The 16,066-nt window shown below is 38.3% G+C and overlaps 1 protein-coding gene across 2 annotated transcripts in view; it reads left to right on the forward strand.

The window, feature by feature from the left end:
* Nucleotides 1-16,066, forward strand: part of spon1a (spondin 1a) — a 109,966-nt gene that overhangs the window by 10,851 nt on the left and 83,049 nt on the right. For both annotated transcript variants that reach the window (XM_057840026.1, XM_057840027.1), the window contains exon 3: nucleotides 1,245-1,378. In XM_057840026.1, coding sequence (XP_057696009.1) covers nucleotides 1,245-1,378 — 134 coding nt within the window. The remainder of the gene's footprint in view (nucleotides 1-1,244; nucleotides 1,379-16,066) is intronic.

Here is a 16,066-nt window from a genome sequence, read left to right on the forward strand (position 1 = left end):
CAGCCACAAAAAAATTCAATAATAATAATAATAAAGTTAAAAAAAAATCTGCACTGGTGCAAGTAGATGATAAATTTACTTGCGTTGTGTCAAATTTTAGGGGTGAGGAGGAGCAGTTGGATCCCTGCAGTGTTTCCCATTGTAGTTTCTATAGTATGTTACTGCATACAAGTCCACTTTCACCTATATCTAGACATAAGCTCACATTCATATATTAATCCACATACCTAGACTCAAAGACACTTTTTACAATCTTAAACTGTACAACCCAGTGTGATTTGAACAGTATATCCTCACAGATACAAGTCCACTACACATTCACAGGCACACACAGACACACTAAACCTTGCACCATCCATTTTCCAGGGGGAATCATTCATAACGTGAACTGACAAAGAAAATTCCCTGCTGACAGCTTCATGGTGGGAGGAAGATCTCGCTCTTAGAGTCCTGATGTTGCCTCTTCTAAAAGAAATGTCTTTTTTAGCCTGGAGTTAACATTGGCTGTCACGCTTTTCTAATATTCCGTGCACATATTCTATGCCATGAATAAGGCAGTTATCAATTCCACGAGTCGCATTATACCTTTTTTAAACAGCGCCGAGTCAATAGTGTGATGATTGAAAATTTTTATTAGCTTTTATTTTATATTATTCATTTAGTTTTATTTGTTGATCGACCTTGTAATTGATCTTTGCGATTAAATTTACTTTAAACCTCTTTATTAGTGAATTCTATTTAGGCACTGAGTTGATTTCCATTGCACTAAGACAAGAACAACATATCAGTGCAAATGGAAATGCAACCAATCATTGGCACATGCATGGCAGGGTTACTTCACACTGGAATTTTTAAAAATATAAAAATGAAATTTATTTAGCGACCGACCACACTGGTTTTAATTACTAAAATTTAACAGTAACATTTGTGGAAAGACAAACATTAAAGAAGACTGATGGGTAACTGATAGAATTTATCTCACGGATGGTTGCATGCAGCTTTTGAACAGGTTGCACTTCCGAACGGAAGAAAAAAACCCTTTTCTTTCAGGATGATTAAAGCAATATTTAATGAAGACAGAACACCCATATGTTAATATAATAGTTGAGTGACTCTAATGGCAGTTATCTTTCATCAAATTTTGCTAAACTACTGGAAGTAAATGGATATGCAATTATTCAAAATTTGTTGAAGGCCAAGCCTGAATATTATTTTCGGCTAATGTACATATGTTGTTTCTACAGATAATTGATGAGGAGGAAACCCAGTTTATGATAAACTGCCCACCTGCAGTGACTGAGGGGACCCCTCGTCGACGGACCAGCATCCAGGTTTTCTGGACCGCGCCCCCTAGCGGCTCTGGTTGTGTTTTCCTCAAGTACGTACATACACAATCTATTATTTTACCTTTATGTAATATATAATGTATTTTATCCTTGCTGCTCTACAGTATAGACCCTACTCACATGACGTCACAATCACGCCTCCGCGCCATATTGTCCGTCAACTCGTCGTGTTGACGCATTACCGCTACGTAAATTCCTCCTATTATGGTGTGTTTTTCTGCTCGTTAACATTAATAATCTAAATGGTGAAGGCGTGTGTGGCAGTTGGTTGCAACAAAATAGAAGATAGACGGAGAGACTTGAAGTTCTGCCGTATTCCGAGAGACCCGGAGAGGACAGCGAGATGGACTGCTGCAATTCAACGAGAAAACTGGGCTCCAAACGATTACCACGGATTATGTAGTAGTCATTTTATATCTGGTAAGATGCATTTAATATATATTTAGAGGGTTTTGGGCTGACAACCACAATTAAGATCATTGAGAGGCTAATCGCCGACAACATACAGTTTCAAATTCAAGATGCTTATTTCTTCCACCATCATTACATTTTGAATAATATTTAGCTGGTACCAAGTGAAAGAAGCTGGCCTCGTCTACGGATCATCAGTTAAACAGATTTAGGCATCAAATATGGATCTGGCGAATGGATAGACTGAAGCTTTTCCACATAACGCCTTTTATGCAACGCATCCAATGAGTTTACAGCGTCTGAAAGCACCGGGGCTTCCATGAATTGCACTATAAATTGCACGACAAATAAACCATTGAGAATACGGATAAACAATGACGGACAATATGGCGGCCGGATACAGCGACACGTCATTCTGTGACGTTGGTGAGTAGGGTCTATAAGATGCATTTACATACTCTACATATAACGTGACCTTTCATGACTTGTTTTCATTGTGCATCTTTTTCTTCATCTTTTGCAAAATATATAGTTTATAGGTCCTTCAAATTACAGTACATTAGCATCTAAAGTGCATCGTTGGTTAGACATAGAGGATATTGTTGCTTTTTCTAATGTTCTAAGGTTTAATAAACTACCCGTGGGAATACTGCTGTCAGTGTTTGTGAAGCACTTTGGGATCTTTTTGATGATTTAGGGTTATATATGGTAATAAACCTGACTTAATTTGACTTGCTGCAATGATGGATAACTTAAGATTCTCTGATGTCTGTAATTTTGGGCCATTTTCCTCTCTTGTAATACTGTGGAGCGCTTGATGTCTCACTTCTGGTAACTTATCATTACCTGACATGATGTGTTGTTATTCTCTTAGCAAGAGGACGTTCAGGTCATACTCATGAAAATGGATACTCAATCTTGATTGCTTCTCATATCAAGTTATGTCATCTTAATACAGTTCCTCTGTCAACCTTGAAAGCAAGAAGTAATATTTTAATTAGAAAATCAATGTGACTAATTGAAACTAAAAAAATAACCCAGATTTTTCATTTACAAAAGTAAAGGTCTTCTCGCAATTTATGTAACTATTCCATCCAGCTCATGATGCCAGTGGTAGTTTTCCAGCCCAGACAGTAGCCTGTTAAAACACAGTTGGTGTAAACGCTTGTAGATGGTTTTAAATTCACAATGAAACCATTGGCAACCCAGAAAAAAAAATCTGTCACATCTGTTCAATTTCATTATCACTTAACATTTTTTCCCTCCTTTCTTTGTCTCGTTAACTGTTGTTCAACCTTGTGCTGCATTCAAGTTCAAATACTTTTGCACAGAGTAATGCTATTAGCACATTTCCAAACTTGGTAATAATTCTGTTTCATTACATTGGTACGCCACAATTTAAGCAGAACGTTCATATTTCGCAATACAATTTTCTTTCTCACTTGGCCTCACAAGCATTAACTTGTATGAGTTTTTCAGTTGATGGACACCGATAAATGCCTCTGTTGGCCGCCTTACGGGTCTGCTCAAAAATAACATTATTCATATTTACCTGAAGACAGATCATGTCAGATATCCTTCTCTTAATCCACAACCATGAGTAAATATTGGGAGGAAGATTTGACAAGATACCTCACAGCTGAAAAGCATCTTGTCACAGATAAACACATTCCATAATTATTCTTTTAATATTTTCATGGCATGGTTTGCCAGCTGTTCATTTGTTCAGGAGAGCCTCAGGTATTGCTTCGTTCAGCCTGACAGACTTGTTTTTGGCTTGAGAACAGATCTGCATCCATCCATTTTGTACTATGCTCATCTTGTACTTGGTCACAGCAGATGCGACACCCTTGACTGGTAATGTCAAGCAGTCCACAAGGCCGTTTTAAAGAGCCCATTGACTAGGACGTCATCTTACATCAGATGCACTAATGTCAGTTATGGTAACCACTACACTAACAATGGCTATTTCAACATATCTCATTATAGATATATATGTATATATTTTTTTGCTCGTTTTTCTTTTCACTTCTTCTTTATAGGTTTTGTCATAGTTCACTTCTCACACAGGACTCCATGAGCGTAGCCTAAAAGGTTGCACTCAAAATGAAGACAGAATAGCAGAGCCCTGACACTGGGGAGGGGAAGAGGGAGAGCGTGAAAAGCTTACCGTTCAAAAGCCATTCCTCCGGAAATCATGATTACAGGCTGGCAGTGGGTATTTATCACGGCTTCTTCCCTCACCTGCAGATGTCAAAATGAAGGTTGTTGTGTGCCTCTGGGATGCAACACAACAAAAGTTTTAATAAAGTTGTATTGATCGACGAGGATCAACACATGTAACATCATAGCAAGTGTTGGCTTTTTAATTTTTTTTTTTTTTTAATATGGGAGCAATTCATAGAGACGATTACGCATACTACAAAATATGGTGGATAAACAGACTGTTATAGTCAACAAATATGTAACACCTCAGTCGTGGTTAAACGATAATGCTATATTAAGGTGGCCGATAGGTGTCACGCGAAATGCAAAGTCCAAATACTTTGCAAATAGAAAAAAGCACAAACCCCAATTGCCAACGCTTTGCAAAAGAAAAAAGTACGAATGCAAACTGCCACAACACAATCCCCAATTCCTAAAGTGCGGTTGCAAATTGGCAAAAGCATGAACCCCAATTACCACAACACGACAGCAAATGGTTCGCATCACGAATACAAAAGGCTCGCAAGACGAATACAAAGAACCGCAGCATAACAGCAAAAACCTGCAGCACAACAGCAAAATTCATTAGCATGACAGCAAGAGGATGACCCAAAAGTTAAAAAATATAAATACATTAAAAAAAAAAAGGGAAAAAAAAAAAAAAAGGACGACACATTGTCTATTGCGAAATGTGCTTTGTGACCACCTATACGGACCACCCGTGAAGTTGCCCCCCCATAAGATGCAAATTTATATAAAAATGATGCAAATGGTTTGTGCTGTAACAGTTTTGTTTGTGCTGCTTTCGTTTTAGAGATATTTACAATTCTTTTATAGGCCCCCATTTCGATTAAGAATTGTGTCAATCGTTTGTGCTGCAACGGTTTTGTAGATGCAGTATTATGCTTTTATTGAGATATTAAGCTCGAGTGGTGATGTCACTCGTAGCTTTTCCTTAGCTTAGCTCCCATGGCTAATGGACCGTACCGAATCGATCAATAACATAGGGGTGCTCCATTAACTAGCACGATCATAACACAAAAAAATTCGGGTCCATTTTTTGAATTAAATAGGGGGGCTTGAGATATTAATTTTGAGTGATGACATCACTCTAAGCCCCTCATTTACTGCAAAATGGTCCCAAAGTGGTGCCATTTGTTTGTGCTACGTTTGTGCTAGTTGTTAGGACACCCCTCTGTTATTGAGAGAGTTGGTACGCGCCATTAGCCGCCGGAGCTAAACTACGGAAAAGCTATGAGTGAAGTCACCACTCAAAATTAATATCTCAATAAAAGCATAATACTGTATCTACAAAACCTAGCTGACCTCAGATTTACCTATAAAATATTTTAAAATATATTTAAAACGAAAGCAGCACAAACAAAATGGGGGTCTGATGGGGGGTGTGGGGGGGTCAACCTCACAGAGATCCGTAGAGATGGTCACAAATCACATATAGCAATATACAAAGTGTCGTCTTTTTTTTTTCACTTCCGGGTCATCCTCCTGCTGTTGTGCTGCAGGTCTTTGCATTCGTCTTGTGAGCCTTTTGCATTTGTGCTGCGAGCCATTTGCTGTTGTGTTGTGGCAATTAGGGTTCGGGCTTTTGCCGATTTGCAATCGCGCTTTAGGAATTGGCGATCGTGTTGTGGAAGTTTGCATACGTGTTTTTTTTCTATTGCAAAGCGTTTGCAATTGGGGTTTGCGCTTTTTTCAATTTGCAAAGTGTTTGGATTTTGCATTTCGCCTGACATCTCTTGGTCACCGTACTATACAAACGTATTTGCATAGTCAAGAAAATATTTTTTAGTTATAGATACCGTCCCTCAAGTTATATTAGGTTCATATTGTGAACATGCGTGTACCACCGAGCCACAATATTTCAGGGAATGTGGATGTTTTTACCTAATCCACCAAATACACAACTAAAAATGAGTGAAAACAAGATTGTGTGTGCTACTGCACACTACAGGCTGTGATGAAGAGCACACATTCATTTTACTGGGAACTACAGGCACAATAAGTCCTCAGTTAATTAATCAGCCTTGATACAAATAAATCTAATGTGAGGATCGATAGATACTGGTCCATGCTACATACAGTGGGGCAAATAAGTATTTAGTCAACCACTAATTGTGCAAGTTCTCCCACTTGAAAATATTAGAGAGGCCTGTAATTGTCAACATGGCTAAACCCCAACCATGAGAGACAGAATGTGGAAAAAAAAACAGAAAATCACATTGTTTGATTTTTAAAGAATTTATTTGCAAATCATGGTCGAAAATAAGTATTTGGTCAATGCCAAAAGTTGATCTCAGTACTTTGTTATGTACCCTTTGTTGACAATAACGGAGGCGGAACATTTTCTGTAACTCTTCAAAAGCTTTTCACACACTGTTGCTGGTATTTTGGTCCATTCCTCCATGCAGATCTCCTCTAGAGCAGTGATGTTTTGGAGCCGTCGTTGGGCAACACGGATTTTCAACTCCCTCCACAGATTTTCTATGGGGTTGGGATCTGGAGACTGGCTAGGCCACTCCAGGACCTTGAAATGCTTCTTACGAAGCCACTCCTTTGTTGCCCTGGCTGTGTGTTTAGGATCATTGTCATGCTGAAAGACCCTGCCACGTCTCATCTTCAATGCCCTTGCTGATGGAAGGAGATTTTCACTCAAAATCTCTCGATACATGGCCCCATTAATTCTTTCCTTTACACAGATCAGTCGTCCTGGACCCTTTGCAAAAAAACAGCCCCAAAGCATGATGTTTCCACCCCCATGCTTCACAGTGTGTATGGTGTTCTTCGGATGCAATTCAGTATTCTTTTTCCTGCAAACACGAGAACCTGTGTTTCTACCTAAAAGTTCTATTTTGGTTTCATCTGACCATAACACATTCTCCCAGTCCTCTTCTCTAGCGAACCGCAGACGGGGCTGGACGTGTACTTTCTTCAGCAGGGGGACACGTCTGGCAGTGCAGGATTTGAGTCCCTGGTGGTGCATTGTGTTACTGATAGTAGCCTTTGTTACTGTGGTCCCAGCTCTCTGTAGGTCATTCACTAGGTTCCCCCGTGTGGTTCTGGGATTTTGCTATCGTTCTTGTTATCATTTTGACGCCATGGGGTGAGATCTTGCATGGAGCCCCAGATCAAGGGAGATTATCAGTGGTCTTGTATGTCTTCCATTTTTTTTAATAATTGCTCCCACAGTTGATTTCATTACACCAAGCGTTTTACCTATTGCAGATTCAGTCTTCCCAGCCTGGTGCAGGTCTACAGTTTTGTCTCTGGTGTTCTTCGACAGCTCTTTGGTCTTGGCCATAGTGGAGTTTGGAGTGCGACTGACTGAGATTGTGGACAGGTGTCTTTTATACCGATAATGAGTTAAAACAGGTTCCATTAATACAGGTAACGAGTGGAGCCTCGTTAGAAGAAGTTAGACCTCTTTGACAGCCAGAAATCTTGCTTGTTTGTAGGTGACCAAATACTTATTTTCCACCATGATTTGCAAATAAATTCTTTAAAAATCCAACAATGTGATTTTCTTTTTTTTCCCCACCTTCTGTCTCTCATGGTTGATGTTTACCCACGTTGACAATTACAGGCCTCTCTAAACTTTTCAAGTGGGAGAACTTGCAAAATTAGTGGTTGACTAAATACTTATTTGCCCCACTGTAGCAAGTTTCAAGATGATTGGTTCACGCATAACAGAGGCGTAAACTTCAAAATTAGTGTCCACTAGAAGGAGAACAACAACAACTACTTGAGTAGTGACTTGACAGTCCTTCAGCCTGTAAAAATACAAGCACTCGTGTAGCAAATACAGTGATCCCTCGCTACTTTGCGCTTTAAACTTTGCACTCTCAGTCCATCGCGGATTATTTTTTCAATTGAAAAAAAAAAAAGGTATTTTATTGAGATATCCCAATCCGATCATGTACAGAATCTCACCTCTCCCTTCTGCTGCTTTTCTTGCTCACCAAGCAGCTGCTTGTTAAAGTTAACAATGAGTAAAAGCTCTGAAGCTTTCTCTCTTGCCAGAGAAGCTCGAGAGCGCCTACCTTGAAAGACGCCGAATGTATGAGCTTATTAAACATTAGCGGTAGTGTGATGTGGTGACTCATTCTGTGTGTGTGTAAGTGAGCAGTGTGAGCGGATTTTAGTGGACTCACTCAATGAAGCATTTAATAAAGACAAGAATTTTGCTATGCTAGTCATGTTTAAACACATTTTGGTGGGACATTAACATGTTTAAAACTTTTTTTTTAATTTAAAATTTACTTTGGGGTAAAAAAACGAAAAAAAAAAAACATTTCTTATATGTATCTTTCCAATGCTGAATCTGAATGAGTACATGGAACACACTAAAAAAATGTAAATAAGCCTCGCCTCTACTTAGGGGATTTTCATTATTGTTTCGGGGGGTTGGGTGGCGGTGAGGTCTCCATTAACCGCGAAAAATGAGGGATCACTGTATTGCAATTACATTTGGTTAGCTAAAGAGATGGCAAAACAGTTTTCAGAAAAGCTGCACTGTCAGGCTAATTGTAATGTCATTAAAAATGTCATACATATACTGTACATCTATGAAATTGTAAGTAGGCTACATCTGTTTAAAGTGACTCACATGTTGCCCCTCCCTAGTGGTTTAGTGCAGTATAATTGATGGGCAGTTGCTGTCTGTCAGATGGAAAAATTGAGCACAGTGGTTTAGTTGGATTTAAAGTTGGTTCATGATGACAGGGTCGGATTGAGATGCTTATTCTTGTCCTAAGTCCTGAGTAATAACATTTTAAACTATTTACCATCCAGTTGTAGTGCCATGTATCAATGCCAAATCAGATGCTATAATGTACTATTTGTAAATGTCTTGTATAGATCAGTAGACTGAATTTGTTAGTTATGGGATATCTGTTAAAGAATGTGCAGTATACGCCCAGTATGTCTGGTATGAGTTAATCATTTATCATGGTGGTGACAAAAATCTCTTTCATCAGACAGCAACTTTCATGCACAAAAGACTAGGATAGTTTGAGTGTAGAACTCGCAACATAAATAAACAGTGTTCATTGAACACAGACTGTCACAAACAGCCAACAAAGACTCGAGAAGGCTTTTCACATTCATTACATTTCATAACAAACATTTCTTTACATGAGAAAGTGTGGAGGTGTTTGGAACGTTTGAGACAACTGTCAATTTTCTGATCATACATGCAGTGCGGCGGTACTAAAGATTTTTTTTCGGTCTCCAGCCTTCTTCGAGAGTCCGAGTTTTATTACACTCTTGTCTTGAAATCTCAGAACCTTAGGCTGCATTCTTAAAAGTGCTGTGTCTTAACTAAGCTGAACTAACCCCTTTGTCGTCAACTCAGTCAATCATTTCCAAATTATTCCGCTTTCTAAAGGCTTTTTTTGTATCTTATCCTCAATAATTCATCAGATTTTCTGTCTGCCGTAGGCCATTTGCATTGCTATATACTGTATATCAGGAGTGGGCAAACCAGTCCTCGAGGGCCGCAGTGGGTCCTGGTCTTTGTTCCAACTGACCCAGCACAGATAGTATAACCAATGAGGTTTCAGCAGAAATGAGAAGCACCTGACTGCAATCAACTGATTGCATTTGTAAAACAGCAGATTGGTGAAAATGTGTCCTCTTAATGGGTTACAACAAAAACACGCACCCACTGCGGCCCTTTGTGGAATAGTTTGCCCACCCCTGCTGTATATGGATAACGAAAGATGAAACTATAATGGCAGAAGACGCCTTTAAAGGGCAGCTGAAGAGCTTTTCGGATGAGCGTTTTACTCGGTTAAATTGGCCTGGATGCACCATTCGCTGTCTCAAAACTCACATTACCAAAAATAGTTTGGAATTGACCGCGTAGTTTTTGAGTTACTGCCATAGCAACACCTTAGAAACGTGGGACGTGCCTCGTTGCCAGCTGCTACCTGATGACATAATTTCCCCCAAGACCTCGCCAGCACTCCATATGAATTCCACGCTGTCCCTGCCATATATTGCAAACATTTTCTGGGTTTTACTCGTGAGATTGATCATGCCATCTCGATATGTAGCGATGAATTGCTCACACGAAGGTACGAGACTCTATGAGTGGCCCAAAAAAAACCTTCTGCAAGGATTTGGACATCTTTTGTGAGAGTCAAGCGGAAGAACTTCTCCCCGGGTCCACGATCGCGTCTTTGTTTACAACATTTCAGCAACAATGTTAGGGTGCGCTGGGAAGTGGACTCCAAAGCAGACTAAGAATAACTTTGCTAGTATGCAACGTTCATTAGATCTCACGCGACGCTCGGAGCAACGCACGTGCGCGCCGGGTCGTAGCTGTCAAAAGTTGATGGGCGGTCAATCAGGCAGCGGTACAGCTCAGGATCAGGCATGGGAAATTCTGGGATGGAACAAGAAGTCAAATTAGGTGTGATACAATATGAGAAATATCTGAATGCTGGACGTGACTGACAGGTATGCCAAAAGTGTTGGTCTGGCGACAAGCAGCCACGACGAGCAGGCTTATGAAGGCAGCTGATTGTGATGGGTCGCAGCTGTCATCGTTCCCCCATCTGGCCTCCAGCCTGCAATCAGAGAGTCCTAACAGACTAGTCTAGGCGGATACAACTTAGGTAGACCCTTACTGACAATTTGATACGTTTATTACTTGATCGCGGCTTGTTTTTTTAGTTGTTGTTGCTTGCCTGACATAAGACAGCTGACAGGTTGTCTATTCATGTCAATTTGATAAAATTATTACTAAATCTATATAACTACTAGTCTTTTTTTGCAATTTCTGATAATTATATCACTCAATGACTGGGGAAAGGTTCAGAGAGAAATCACAATGCTAGTTGCCTACCACTTTTTTCTTGATGAGTGTCGAGCTCCCAACCGGCATCATTACCAACGTCTGCTGTGCCGAATAAATCGTCGTCATCTGATGCCTCGGGTTCAAACATGTAAGGATTAATTGTAGATCATCTTTCCTGGGAGCCTTTGCCATCATTATCGTCACGAATGAGCGATCCGGAATGGTTACTTTTAGTGGAAATATACTGATATCGTTGTTGCTGCTATGCTCGCCGTGGGTAGTCTTCTGTTGCGTTGGGGAATTTACATCACACTTCCAGGTTTGGAAAAGGACAATTAACAGAGTGCAGAAAACCTAAAAAAAATGCAAATTATCCTCGCAGTTACACGTTAAAAATGACATGATTGTTTTCAAAGTTTCAAAGTTGTAAAGTTTTCCAAAGTTTATATTAGTAAAATTACACCGAAATCTAAAAAGCTCTTCAGCTGCTCTTTAAAAAAGTATACGTAGTATGCCAATGTGCTTGATTGTAGAAGTTTGAAAAAACTAGAAGGCTAAATGGTTGGTTGACACTGTTACGGTTGTGTTTACTGTTTAGCCTGTTCAGATCTTGGAGTCCTTACTAGCGATCTTATTAGAATGATCGATTGTAAATGACGTATCTAATGTGAATTAATCTAACGCCAGTTGCAAGTGTAGCAGTCAATGTAACATAGTATGTCAAAGCAATACCTATAAAATATAGTACACTGTTCCGGGTAATGATTATGGCATCGAAAATAGTGGTGGAGCCATGATGTCATTCCGAATGTCAAGTTTGACGATATAAAAAAGTCAAATAACTTCAGCTCAGAATAAAGTACTTACAATTTTTTTCCCGATTAAATAACATTGAAGCAATTGAAAAATTATACTAACAACCAGTTTTTAATTCAGTGTAGCTGTGTAAAGTTTGTACTTTAGCAAACGCTGTAATGCCAGGAGTTACAACTTGGGAGGGGGGGGGGGGGGGGATTGATGCAATCAACATATGACAATTCCCTAAAACATTTAACCTAATTGGCATTCTGTTGAGTTTTTGGAAATAACTCGATGCTTCTCGTCCTGGAGTCTCCAAAATATATTTCATCATGTAAGTGGACTACAGATAATAATTGGCTTCGCTGCTGTTCACTATCTCATAATAACACTGTATGTGACCTATAAATGCTTAAAGTGAAACTGTACTACAGTTGAACCTAGACTTTATTCATCTTGGTCCGAAAGCCATAATAAGTCATATGCGAGTACAGCAGTCACTTGTGAAGTTCCACCATCAATTTTCTCTCCATTTGTATAGGTGGGAGGCAATTTATTCCTCATCTCCCTGTGGTGTGAGATATGCGGGGTCGTGTGTCGCACTCTGATGGCAGTTTTAGTGAGACACTATATCAGTGAACGTCCCGCCACATGCATGTGTCAAACGCTACTGCTTTCAAATACCGATAGAATAGCAGGGCTCCATTATCATGTGTTTTTTTTGTGTGTGTACGCTTCTCATGGCATTGTCTCAAAGTTGTTTCCTCTCCCTTGGATCTGCAGAAGGAGTGAAAAGAAATGAATTAATTCAGTTAATCTCTGGTTGAAGCAGGGGCAGAGCAAAATGAGAATTAAATTTGTCTTCCTCACATCCCTTCAGCTTGTAAATGGAAAGAGGTTTTGAAAGAAAACGATCATTTTAACTCTCTTTCTTTCTCGTTCTCTAACGCACACGCACGCGCACACACACATATGCACTCTTACAAATCAATGCACTTTCGGGGTGATTGGGATCGGTTGCGGTGTGGACCTATCAAAGTAAGATAGAATTTAAATTGGATGTTAAGTAAGCATTACTCCACTTGATTGTCTGGCCAGCCCAGCAAAGTGGGTGAGGGTGCAGCAATGTGTGTGACTCTCAATGAGATATATGAAATTGTGGTGGGATTGAATTAAAGTGTGAACAATTAGAGGAGTGCTAGTGGCGTCACTTTCTTTAAACCTTTTTAATTGCATTATGGCTTTCCTGTGGCCGGAAATCACTTGTTGTCACATATAAATCGACCACAATAGTAGGTCACCTTCAAAATCTAACAGTTAAAAAAAAAAACAACAACTGTTTTGTTAGATTTTGATTTTGAGTGTATTTGGCACCTAACATTTGCATTTTATTAGTGTGTGAATACCAAAGTACCAGTGCAAAGGTAATGCATTTTCTTGTCTGCAAGAATGACCGTCTAAAATCTGTAAATTTTCATTTGTTTTGCCATTTTATTATCAAGCTCATCAATTTCAAAGTTTAAAATGTCGTCTCAATCAGTATCATGTCACATGATCTACAAATACATGTATGAAATTCAGAATCTAATGGATCATGCACTTTTCATACAGTTTATTGCAAACTACAGTATGTTGAATGATTAGATGCATGTGTGAATATGTGCGTCATTTATGGTGATTATGCCTCTAAGAAAGGATTAAAACTAATGTGCAATATCAGTGTGCTTTGTCTGTAAGGGAAGCGAGTTATAGCTCCCAGACTATTTCAGTCAAATCCAATATCTTCTTGGCTTAATGGAGGAATATCTAACTCATGGCAGTGCTTCAAAGTCAATATTAGCAAGATCCATCATTACCGCTTTGCTGAGCTTCTTGATGTAGAAAACTGAAAGTCAAACAGAAATTATACATACACGAGTTGTTCACTTAAAAAAAATATTAGTCAACAATATCTTAGAGTTTAAAAGGTCTGAATCACACAAGGAATACAATACTAAATCAAGAGTGATTAGTATTTAGCAATTATAATTTACTATATGTGTCTTATTTCCTGAATTACGTATAATCATTTCGTGTATGATTTTGAGCAGTGTACAGCTAAGCCTTGTTTGATACTCCACAATAATTGGTATGCGACCAGTCCAGCTGGACTGTCGAACCCCTCCATTCACATTCACACACCTTATTGTTTTGGGTTCATCACCATGGAAACAGCCAAGCAGCCATCACTGTCTGAAGGGCTTGAGTTAGAATGTTAGATGGCAGGGGCCTTGTGTTCTGCTTTCATCTGTTTGGTCTCTGAAAAGGTTTGTTTGGGACCGATTTACATGTCAAGACCCCACCATTTAGGGCAACAAGTCTCTTTGACAGCTCAATTTGCACAAGGTCCGGACTTCAATCTCAGAGAGCATTACTCTGACACCCCTTATGTACTGCAGTGTGCTTGTGTGTCACAGCAAATTGAACAAGCATTTTTTAACAGCATACTGTGAGTCCTCAAGACTCCAAAGTTAATGAGTTGAAAAACTTAAATTTTATTTTATGTAAAAATTGTATATTGTACAAAACAAACGTTCTGGACTACAGTCACTCAATAATTGATTTTATTTCCAATTTTATATTATTTGTCCCACCAAGAAATACCTTACAATGGAGACTATTTTGCATTCAAAACAGGCAACACATTTATTTGAATCATACGGCTTTCTGAAGATAGTTTTGCGCTTTCATTTGACCTGAGTAACGATTTGATGAACAACTTTTACTACAGTATGTTATACAATTAGAGAATGTCAGTTGCATGGTTTGATTAGGTTTTGGTTGTGATTAATTAAAATGCACTTTGAGTTTTCTTTACTTTTTTCTATTTCCTTTAAATGGCAGACTACAAAAATTACAAAGCAGAAAAATGACAACTATCTAAATAAACAAAAGCAACAGAAAATATTTAACAATTAATTAATAATAGAATTCCTGTGCATAAAGTCTTTTCTGTGACAAAAAAATGTACCCTTGTCAGTACGGGTGTGATAAAATATCGAAATGGTGATATATCGTGATACTTTGTATCCCAAAAGGTTATCGATATGCTCCTGCCAAGAATCGAGATATCGTTTTAAAAAGGTGTCAATGTTAAAAAAAAAAAAAAAAAAGGAACAAAATCTTCAACCATAAAAGTGTCTCAGGTAACTCTAAGGCTGCCATTGACAATGCTCGACGCCCAATCCATTTAGTCTGGGAACGTTTGTTCATTCGTGCTGCAGCTATCGATTATTTTAGTAGTCGATTAATCGATGGACTATTTAGTTCGAATAATCGAGTAATCGGATAAGGAACAAAAAAAATTAAAATACTTGAGCTGAGCCTCACACGGTGTATGTATATCAAAAAAGAGATTCTATGTACAACAAAAGAACAATTGGCTAACTTACATAGCAAAAGTCCGCTAAAAAACACTTTTTTACAATGCTCTTAACAAATGGCTCAGACACATTCCCACAAAAAATGGCTAAATATACCTTTAAACTAAATTAGGAATTTGGCATGTGCCGGTATGAGATTTTGACGGTATGATAACCGTGGGCAAAAATACCGCGGTTTCACAGTATTGCAATTATAGCTCCAAAATGTGTCATTTTGAGATGTATGGGTTAATTCCCCCCCCCCCCATTGAACAGGATTTTTAAAAAAAATTCAGAACATAGTTGCAAAGTGGAACGTGAATATATTGTTAAAATAAATTATCAATAAAAAAATCAAATATTTTAAATAAAATTAAAATAAATATAACTTATAGACTATACCCACACAGCCACAGTTCAAGTTGCTCAAGATTATAGCGAGAACAAAATAATTTCCATAAAAAAGTAAAAACACTTCTGAATAAAATTTTTAAAAAATTCTACTGCATGACTTTTTTTTGAGGGTGGAAAAGCTCAAGTGAAGTTTTGCCATTTTCAGCCACTGTGTCAGCTCTAGTCTACATGATGTCATGCCTATGTGTTAAAAAACAAAGAATTCATAAATTAAAAATGTATAAGTTAGTTTAAAGTGTAAATATTGTTGTGGAAAGGTTTCATCTCAACCAGTGCTTCTCAATTATTTTCTGTTACGCCCCCCCCAACTCTGCCGCCACTGTAAATAGTATCATTTGTCTATAATATTACTATTATAAGTACGCCTCTGCCTCACATTGTATCCTTTTTTCCTGTTAGAGAAAATAACAGAGATCAACTTATAAAGTATAACTTTATTAACATTGTTTCGTTTGTAACAGAAAGACTTAACGCGCATCAATTTGCTTGAATTAAAAAAAAAAAAAAAGCCACATCCAAACTGTAAAAATACACCCATGGTACATTTTTAACCATTTGATACTGAAAAATAATATCAGTAAATAATAACAAATTCATTTTGATTAGAAACTTTAACTAATGAAGACAATATGCCCAAAAATTTGACCGAAAAAACAAAACTGAGGAAGGAA

The sequence above is a fragment of the Corythoichthys intestinalis genome, chromosome 1 (genome assembly GCF_030265065.1).
Source record: "Corythoichthys intestinalis isolate RoL2023-P3 chromosome 1, ASM3026506v1, whole genome shotgun sequence".
Taxonomy (NCBI): domain Eukaryota; kingdom Metazoa; phylum Chordata; class Actinopteri; order Syngnathiformes; family Syngnathidae; genus Corythoichthys; species Corythoichthys intestinalis.